This window comes from Cyprinodon tularosa, unplaced genomic scaffold (assembly GCF_016077235.1).
Source record: "Cyprinodon tularosa strain WSP-4 unplaced genomic scaffold, ASM1607723v1 ctg543, whole genome shotgun sequence".
NCBI classification, from domain to species: Eukaryota; Metazoa; Chordata; class Actinopteri; order Cyprinodontiformes; family Cyprinodontidae; genus Cyprinodon; species Cyprinodon tularosa.
The window spans coordinates 11,545-22,003 of NW_024039278.1; the positions used below are offsets into that span (position 1 = coordinate 11,545).

The following is a 10,459-nucleotide window of genomic DNA, read 5'->3' on the forward strand; positions in this document are numbered from 1 at the left end:
TGTAATAACATTGTGATTGTGCTGATATAGCATTACTAATGTGCACTTTATATCACAATTCTGATATGTTCTCACACACCACCTCATTATACTAAAGTATTCTTTTTTCTACAACCTTGTTCTACTAGTGGTGGTTAATCATTTAAAAATGTCAAGAACTGAAAGGTCAAATTATATTCAGCAAAAAAGGCTATTCAAATGCAAATCCAGTTATAGAACTCTAACTAAAAGCACATTTAACTTGGGCATTACAGAAAAGAACATTAGGATTCCTATTCATATGATGTTGGAGCAGAAAATTGTATCTTGAATGTGGACAAAACACTTGATTGTATATTTCAGGAAAAAATAGGAATATGTCAAATCTGTTACCCTCCTTGGATGAAAAGTGGACGTGATTAAGTAAATACACAGTCTATGATACATTTGGATTCACTTACAGGATTAGAGATACAACGGATACAAAGCTGTACAGACTAAGGGACTAGCAGGACTTTGAGAAGTTAAGATTCTTTACTGTTTGCAGTGCGGTGCTGTGGATGTCCAGCATCATCTGATGTCACCCATTAATTTTTAAATTAATTTTAAACAGCTAAACAAACAAACAGAGACGACTGGCTCTTGACAATAAATTCAAATTACCTTTTGAGGGAAGTATTTGTCAATTGATGGCTATCAAATTCAATTTAGAAACCGCTTACCACTGCTGTCTGTACAGAACTGCAAATATATGCAACCTTATCATCATTGTTTTTTGGTTAAAACACTATTGTTGTTTGGTTTCTTCTTGATTTTGTACCAAATTGTTTTTCACCTAGTTCAGAATTATTTTTTAATATATGAAGTTTCTTTTATCATGAATGCAATACCTCAAAATTTCTTTTACTGAGCACGGTAATAAACTCCTGAACACACTTACAGTAGATTATTCCTGGGAAAGAAAATCAGCAAATCAAAGCTTTAAAATGGTAACAAGTGTTTTTCCTGTGGATTAATGTGCAGCTTTGTAAACTGAGGGAAGCTGATGGAGCATTAAAAAAAAACAAAACAAAAAAAAAAAACACGCAGAAGAACCACACAAAGTCTTAGAAGTTGTATTTGACAAGAATGTCAAAGTACTAGATTTATTTATAGAGTATATTCAAAACCAGTCATACAATGACTGAAAGAAAATGTACAGTTTCCTATAAGAAAGTTCTAGTTGACACTGGTTTGATAAGTTAGAAAGGTACAATAAGTTAGAAATTACTCCACGTTTTAGCTTTTAAGGTGAAAAAAATGCCCTGTGATGTATAACCAACCTTTTTAAATACCACGACTTAAGAGGTAGTGCAGTTAAAGACAGTTACCCAAAGGCAGTGTCAATTATCCTTCCTCTTCACAGGCTTTGGTTGATGAAAACGAATAGACTCAACAGGAATGGCTGTTTGAATTAAAATTCAAAACTATCCTTGGTCAAAAAATACAAAGCAGATAATGATCAATTTAGAACTGTAAAACATAAAGCCTGATGGGGGGTTAACTGTGTAGATGAAGACAGTTGGTCCACTAGAAGCTGGCCTCTTTTTTAGCTTTCTTGTTCTTTTATATAAAACTACTAAATCCCCCAGTATGCAGTGTGTTCATTTCACCCAAAAGCTGTTCAAAAGTGACAAAAACCTAAAATAATAGATAACAAAATATCTAACAATTTCTTCATGAAACTATTCAAGCCAAAGTTGATTTTTAGAAATTCCAAAAAGTATAGAAAATATAAAGATAATTAGCTAACAAAGACCCCAATCTATATTGCTATAAATCTCTTTTTAAGAGAGTTATTTTCTCTTCCCCTTTTCCTCATATACTAGAACATGAAAGGGAAAAAAAATCAGAGTAAAAAACAGTAGAAAAAAGCCAACAGAATATAAATAATCTCTTAAACAGACCGTTTCGTTATTTAAATCAAAATTCCAATCATTTTTCAATGTAAAAGTATTTCACATTCTTACGCCATTTTAGGAAGGAGGTACGTACTACCCAATGGGGTTTAAACTTCAGGGTTATCTTTCTCCCCAGGTAGCAATTTTTCCTTAGCAGAGTCCTGAGGCCCCCTTGGTGCAGTTTTTTGCATCTCTCTACTTTTGACCCATGTGTAGGCTGAAGAGCCACCAAGAACCATCATGTTACTGGTCCACCATAGCAGACTCTTACTGGACTGGTTGTATACCACTGCTATAACGGTCTGCGCACAAGCCTTTGCCGTTCCTGAGACGTTATGGGTTAGCGGGCTGGTAAATTTGATTTGCAGGCCTGTGACATAGCCAATGGCGAAACCAAACACTCCTCCAAGCGTCATCATCCCCCAAAAACTGAGGTCCGTCATGCGGCTAAAGCTGGCTACTCTGCCCACCTCCCCGAACACAAGGATGAGAGGAAGGAAGAGCACACATGCGTTGATGTTGTTGTAAAAAGACAGCTTCCAGATGCTACCGTCCACAGCAGGCATCACCTTTTTTGTGTAGATGGCATTAAGAGAGACAAAGGCACTCGCCAGCACCCCAAAGAACACGCCCGACCAAGAGAGGGATCCAGTCAGGCCTTCCTGGTCCACACCGAGCCAGAATCCACCTGAAAGGGAAAAGTCAAACATTAAGGATGGAGACATCACCAAACAAAAAAAGCTGATTTTAAGATGAAAATATATGACAATAGCATCAGAAACAGCGTTTTCAAAGAGAGACCAGTACTCTATGACTTATTTTTCTATTTTTTAATTAATGTATAACATCTGATTGCAAAACAATGACTGAATGTAAAATAGAAAAAGAAGGAATGGAAATTAAGGCAACCAGTTCAATAAAGCGTTGTAATAATGGGTGACATGTACTTTCTAAGACTTTTTATTATCATTAGTGTTGCACATATACCGATACCAGTATCGGGCAGGGCCTCGATGCAACACTAAAATGGTGGTGTTGGTATTGGCAAGTATCTCTGTTAACGTGCTTGGACCGATCTTGGAACGGTTTCAAAAGGGTAGAGTAAATGAGACTATATTCTCAAAAACTTTCACAAAGCACACAGCAAACTTCATCTACATGAAATAATAATCACAAGTGTAAAACAAGATTTGTTAAATGTACGACTGAATTTAAAATTGTACGTGTCAAAAAATACACAGATACACACCTCAACGTGCACAGATGTGTAAAGAGTTTCTCAGATGTACACAATTCAAACTACGCAAATAATAATAAACTATGCAAGGGTACAAATTTCTATCTGCAGACTGAGCAGGCAACACCAGCCCATGGTTCAGTTTCCTGTGCTTAGGACTTTTCAGAATCTCTGTTTTTATACTTCTTTGACTAAGTATCCTCTTTATTCAAAAGATGGACTTACATTAATATTGCATTTACTGGAATCTTAACGATCTTATGGCTTAACTGCATCGCTGGAATAAATTTTAATGCATCAGTTTTTATATTTCTGGAACAATTATACACTCCCTGAAAGACATTGCAGCAGCGCTAGCCTCCATCATGGGACAGACAGCAAATGGTGGCAGGATATCCAACACTGATTAATCTTCTGAAGATACTCGTCTTAATGTGCATCTATAAAAACTACAGTTTACCATCTATAATATTGAACATATTACTAGATTCTATTATCTTAAGATGTAGAAAAGGCTAGAGCACACATTAAATGCCAACACATACATGCTTTTTAGGCTAGCTGCCAACTGTATGTATAATACATTAATTTCCATCAACATCAAGTGTTCACGTTATATTTTATTAAAAAAAAGAAGCTACCCATTAAAATGTGTTTATTACTATTGAGATAATTACAGTACAATCGGTACCAAGGTTCCTTAATTGCAGCCCTCCAGGTTTCCTTCACCTTTTAGATGCATCTCTTATTACACCTGAGCCAAATACTCAGGTTGTTACTAGGACTCTGGAGATCCTGACTGCATGCTGAGGAGGTAATTTAATCATTCGTTTTAGGTGTGGAAGTAGAGACACGTCTTAAAGGTGTAGGACAACGGAACTTAAGGACTGGAATTGAGTAACCCTGGTCTTAACCATTACATTTTTTTTTTTTTTTTTCTGGGAAATTTGATGCTAATCTAAGTGTATATTTTAATATAGTTGATATTAGAGCTACAAGGCCAAACAAACAAAAAAAGGTTATTTCCAGTAAATTAGATAATGTCCAGATATCCAAATTATGCTTCAGCCTAACCTAATTTGTAAATTTTAAAAGTCCTAAGCACAGAAACACTGATCCCTGAGCTCTTGTTGATGGATCCAACAAGATCTGGCAATTCAACTACAAACATTAGCCGTTTTTATGTGTAGTATGTTACCACTTATGCAGTTTGAATAGTAATATTCAACGGAACAATATTCATATCATAGGTCTGAGAAAATTGGCCTAATCTATAGTGGCAGAAATATTTAGAATAATTCTATAAAACTAGTTAGGTTAAATATATATTAAACAGAAGCGAAGTTTTCCCCTTTATGGGCATTGATCTTTGATTTTACATATCAGTGTCAGTTTGAACCCCTACACCAGCTTAATTGCTTTCAAGATGAAATCTGTTAAGATATTTACTATTTTTATGACTTCCTCTACAGACATTATATACCCTTTGGAATATACATGTATACTTTTATGCATATCTTACTGTCTTGTTGTTTAAAAGAAATAAATCAACAGTACTGATGAAATTAAAGCAAATAGAGCTCTTTTATCAGAAAGTATTAGGAACTGCAATTATCTAAACCTAGCAAAATCATTGCCAGGTCAGCATCAGTTTTGCATCCGTTTTTGTTTGAGGTGTCGCCTTGTACTTTAACGCCTTCACCAAATTCAATGTGCAAACCCATCTAAATCAATTTAACTGTTTATTCTTCCTCTTATTTGCTTTTTTTGTTGGCTTGCAAAGTCATAAACAAGACTAAGACTAAATAAGACATAATATTATTTGGGGTCGCTATTCACTGTGTACAGAGTAGCTACGTGGAGGAGGAGAAACACAGCAGCACACAGTGAATATTTACTGGCAGGTACTTCAATATATGTTCCAGTAAAATTTAGCAGACTGGTTGGTTAAAAAAATAAGAGATGCCACCAAAAAATCTGTTCATTACATACAGAGCTTTTTCTGCTAAAAATGGCAACAGATTGTACATTTATATATAAGTTATAAAGCTGGGCTTCTCAGAGGACCATTACTCAGAGTTAAAAATTAAAATCAAGACATATCTTTTGTTTTATTATTGAACAGAGAATCAGACAGCAGAGCTTCTAGATATCTGGAAAATTATTTTCTCTGGTATCATTTTATTGGTAGAAAGGTTCATAAATCTGATTTTAAGCAGAGAAGAGACACAATTAGGGAGAGCTGCTGATCTAAAGGTGAAACAAATTTACTGGGATATGCAACATCCAATAAAATATATCCCCAAGTTTACAAGGAAATATTTGCAAATTTATAATAAAATTCAACATATCTTTTTTTCTTTTGTTATTCAACAAGATTCAGAAATAGCCAACCCAGAGACAACCAGACTCACAGGAAACAGACTTAAAATTAAGAATTAAAGCACAAATATTACAAATCAGTGTATAAATGATTTTTGAAATATAATGTTTGATACATAGACTTTGGCTTTCAATGACATATGGGACAAATTTTTAATTGGATTTTGCTGCTTGTGAAGGAGGATAATTGCTGATGCAGCTTAAAGGGAAGCCATGCATGGATAGAATGATGGAAGTGAAGTTGTGTCCATTCTAGGGATTAGGGCTGGGTAAAAAAAAAATCGATTCCTTTACATTTTTGCAAAATCAATGTCTAGGGAATGAGATCGATTAGTTTTATAGCGACGTGCGTGACGTTCACATTCAAATGAGCAGGAAAGATGCACTCAAGATTACTTCAAGCCAGACAGCTGCAAATATACCCAATAGGTTGACTGAAGACATTAACAAATGGTGCTGACCAGCAAACACCCTGTAGTTGATACAGACATCGTTGCAAATATGGTTTGTTCAGTGAAGATATGCACCTCATGCAGCTCACACGTCTGCTGTGTCACGTCTGCTCGCTCGAGTGAGGCTTCACTTTTTCACTTTTCACAAATACGTTTGCACTTTTGAGACAGTTTTGTTCACATCTCTAGTTTAAACTGTCTGATTTACAAGTTTGCACTTTGTGTTTAAGGTGACAGGAAAAAATAAAATACAGGAGCATTCTGAAACACAGTTGAACCACTTTCATTATTGTAAAAACAGATCAAATCGAAATTAATCGATTTAGAACTGTATGAATCAAAATCGAATCAATTCAGGACTTTGGCGAAAATACCAAACCCTTCTAGGGATGCATGATATATTGATGTTGGCATCGGTATCGGCTGTTATTGGTCATTTTTTATACATTAATGTTTTTGAGCCCTTTATAAATAATGCACTAAAAGGCAGGCATCTGTCAATAACTATAAATATCAGTGTACTGTAGTTCTTTTGTGTTCTTACCAATAGAAAAGGATTCAATAAATATATGTTTGAACTCATTTTGGAAAATATAAACCCTATTGAAAGCGTTCAGGTTGAGTAGCTGTAGGTCCATCAGCCACCACCCTTAGAGCGTCCCCACCAACTTTTATTGCAAAGTTACATCCTTGGTGTAGATTGACCCTGAGGTTCTGGTGCCTATCCGCTTTCAGCCACCCCTCAGTGCACATTGGTTATTGCCTGGCCACCTTTATAAAAATTTTCTGGCTACGTCTCTGCACACATGCAAATTAAATAACACAAATGCATAGCTTTGAGAAAATGCTGATTGTCAGACAAAAATTTAATGATCAGCAACGTTTAGTAGAATCAGTAAAAGAGGGAAGTGGACCTACCCAGTATGATCCCACAGCAGAGGAGAGCTTGCAGAGATGTGGTCTGTTTCAAAATAATAAACGATAACAGCACGTTAAAAACGGTGCTGAGGGATCGGCCGACCGTGTAAAAAGCCACGCCGAGAAATTTCAAGCACAAGTTGTTGAAGGTGATCATCCCGATGAAGACGACGGACAGCGGAAGGACCTCACGGGACGTCTTCAGGTCAAATCTGACCGACGGGAAGTTGATGAGTCCGGGGAAGAATTTAGCAAAGAGCTGCATGAGCCAACACAGCCCCACGGTCACCACACACTGGTAGAAAGTGACAAACAGCGGAGCGTCCAGCTCCCGGTTGTCCAGCAGGAAGTTATTGAGGAAAACCATCGTTATGGAGATGAACCAGTAGAGTGCGACCACAGCTGCTATCTTGACAGCTCGAAGGATGAACGACTCTTCATGTTCACCCTGCTCCAGAGTTTCTGAGCCCGACAGAGCCATCCTTAAAATGCTGGACCGCTTCAGCTGCGTCCTGTTCATGATTAAAAGGAAATAAAAGCAAAATTATTTTCAAACAAACGACATTTACGACGCTAAAGTGGGACTACAGGCGGCCAGGATGAAAAGGTCACTATTGTGATCTGCCACCGGTATCAACAAACCAACTTCCGGTCCAACGATTTTCAGAATAAAAGCGCAACTTAAACGTGTTCATAAATATCATGCTCAATGTATCCAATAAGATATTTTCACTTTTAAAACATAATGAAATGACTTTCAAATGCTATCATTTAAGAAAGTTCCTACAATTTCCTAGTATAAGGAATTCTCATCTATCAGATATAAAATAACCATGTAAAACCTTCAAACATTTTGCTCTTTTTCTTTCAACATTTTTTTTATTATCATTTCTACATATAATTTCCTCTCCAGTCAATTAATGATTGTTTGTACTACGAATACCTGTTTCACAAGCTGTCTAAACCGGATTATTCAGTAACCGCAGGTATACTTCCTTGTTTGAATGAGGTCGTGTTAATTTCAAACAAACGTTTCAATTGTATATTACCTGTTTTGTTTGTTTTTCGAAGTGCATCGTCAGTTATACATATATATATATGCAGAAGTTGAATAAATCCTCTTCGCCTACCAGTTCCCCGAAGCAGGTGTGTTGGTATAGTTTCTTAATTACTGGCACCAACATAACAATAAAACAACAGAGGAAAAATATTCCGAACAATATAGCCGCATGTGTAACATGCGGCTATATTGTTTTCATACCTGTTTCATACCTGTTTTAAATGAGAGAACTGGCAAAAATGCTGTGAGTCTTAGTCCAGCAGCTCCAGTGCGAGAGTCCAGGTGAATATGATGAGTTTCTTGACAAACATGATTCCGTGGGATCCGGCTGCAATTCACATAATAAACAAAGGCGGCGCTGTTGCAAAGAGAGCTCTGCTACTTCTGATCTAACATGCTGGTTAAAATTAGATGTGTACTTATACACGAGGTTAACCCTTTATAGGACAAGTTAGTGATTTTTAATCACTTTCATACCCCTTACAAATGGACCCCCGTCCCTCAGTGAGGTCTAGAAGCACAATATCTATATCCAGCCATTCAGCAAAGATGCTGCTACATGGCTGTAGTCTTATTTAAGCATTTGACCAATTAAATGAGCCCTTGAATGCAATGGTGTAACAACAAAACAATAGGCCTGTAAGCAAAAATATCTGGGTGGGCCCCATATAAAGTACAACACTCTGGATTGCCCATAATTCCAAGTCACATTGTAAAAAAATAAAATACTCAAATACATCGACTTCCACACAATTGCGAAGGGGGCCTAACAGGTGTCAGTGACGGGGCCCCTAAGAGTTTGGGGGCCCGTAAGCAACTTCAGTCTCTGCTTACCGATATATACGCCATTGCTTGAATGATATATTACCTACTGTGAATTAAGTTGGGGAAAAAAAGTCATCAAGTCAAGAAAAAAAGGTTGAAGAGTTAAATCGTAAATTGAAAAAGTTAATAAGCCTAGATAACAATTATATTTAGGTTTATAACCTAAGAAATGTAAGTTCCTGTATCAGCATTAATGCCTCTAAGGATATGTTGTACCAAAATAAATGTGTTTCTTTCACTCTCAGAGTGTTTTTCATGAATTTCTGATAGAAGCACTTTTGTTATTTTTCTTAATATATTCGAGCAAGTTGGCATTTCTTGTTATTACATTGACATTTATTTTTGCCATCAAAATATCCTTTTTTTGTTTGAAAGTTTCAAAAGTAACAAGGTCTTGTCCTTGATTTCAATAACACTATTGCCTTGAAGTTTGGATTTCAAAGTATTTCTGCGCTATAAAGGGTTAAAAATAGCATCAATATTTTCGTTTATCATTGATCACTTTAAGCCTTAAATTTAACTCTGTATTTAATATTCAAATGACTTTTAACTGTTAGAGCAATTGAAGACTGCACAAGTGTGAAATACCAACTAGCATCTAGTAATAATTCAATTCAGTTCAAAAATACTTTAATAATCCATAAGGGAAATAAAAAATATAAACAAACTGATATACAATACCACTATATTAAATAATTAAAACTAAAAATTATCTCAGCACATGCTCCTATAAATATCCTCACAAAAATAAAAGCAACTCTTCATTTATCACCACAGAATTGTAGAATGACATTTTTTTAAACAACACATGTTTATTTTTGTTTACTTTGCTGCTGTTGTTTTCTCTTTTTTAAATTTAAATATGCAGCGCATTTATGAAAATTAAATGAGTGAGACACAGGTAGCTACTTTTTCTATCTCTAGACCGACTAACAGGTTGGTGTTAAACACATAAAACAATTGCAAGGAGTACAATAAGCAGATGTGGGCTAATACTAGCAACAAATTAGAAAAAATGGCCTTAAACATTAAGCATATAGAATTCACTATTGTTATGTTAATATTTTAAGCTCTCTGCCAGTCCTGTTGTCAATATATTTTCTGATAGAGATGGTGAATAACCATTTCATATATTGCTTAGTATACCATGTATGCACATCAGAATAAAATAGGTTGATCAAGACTGAACATGATTATTTCTGTTCGAAGTTGAGATGTCGCTCTTCTCACAGTTGTTCTGCACCATGACACCTGCTGTTCTTTATAAGCTAGTGTCTTTGTTGTGGCATTACCCAGTCACCCCTCTGCATTTTACTGCAGGTTATTATGTCACTCTGGACATGGTGTTTTTCAATGGTATGCAGTTTTCTTTGATGAGCCAAACACAGACATTTACTTTTGGTTTGATTAAAACTATAAAACCTTTGCCTAGAAGCTTTTATAAGCTTATTGTCAGATTTTGGGGATCAACCTTTAAGGCTGCAACTCTTTACCCTAATGCATACAGAACACTGGCAATTGTCAAATTTATTAACTTAGAACACCACTCTCCGTGTTGCTGTCATCCTTTTGCTGATAACCATTTTTTTTCAGCGCTTGTCGAGAACATTTAAGTTATTTTAATGTCATTATTTTCGTTGTGGTCTTAAAAACGGTCTTTATCAAA

General features: G+C 35.8%; 1 protein-coding gene across 2 annotated transcripts; it reads right to left on the reverse strand.

Moving 5' to 3' along the window:
* Nucleotides 1–1,085: 1,085 nt before the first annotated feature.
* slc35c1 (solute carrier family 35 member C1) lies at nucleotides 1,086–8,286 on the reverse strand. 2 transcript variants are annotated; one of them, XM_038304840.1, is made up of 3 exons: nucleotides 8,181–8,286; nucleotides 6,909–7,420; nucleotides 1,086–2,607 (listed from the first exon to the last, which is right to left on the reverse strand). In XM_038304840.1, exons 2-3 carry the CDS (start codon nucleotides 7,387–7,389, stop codon nucleotides 2,027–2,029), a joined length of 1,062 nt encoding a protein of 353 aa, XP_038160768.1. In that variant the 5' UTR covers nucleotides 7,390–7,420; nucleotides 8,181–8,286; the 3' UTR covers nucleotides 1,086–2,026. The 2 variants fall into 2 exon arrangements, with proteins under 2 accessions (XP_038160768.1, XP_038160767.1); XM_038304839.1 differs by lacking the exon at nucleotides 8,181–8,286 and having other exon boundaries at nucleotides 6,909–7,550.
* Between the last annotated feature and the right edge of the window lie 2,173 nt (nucleotides 8,287–10,459).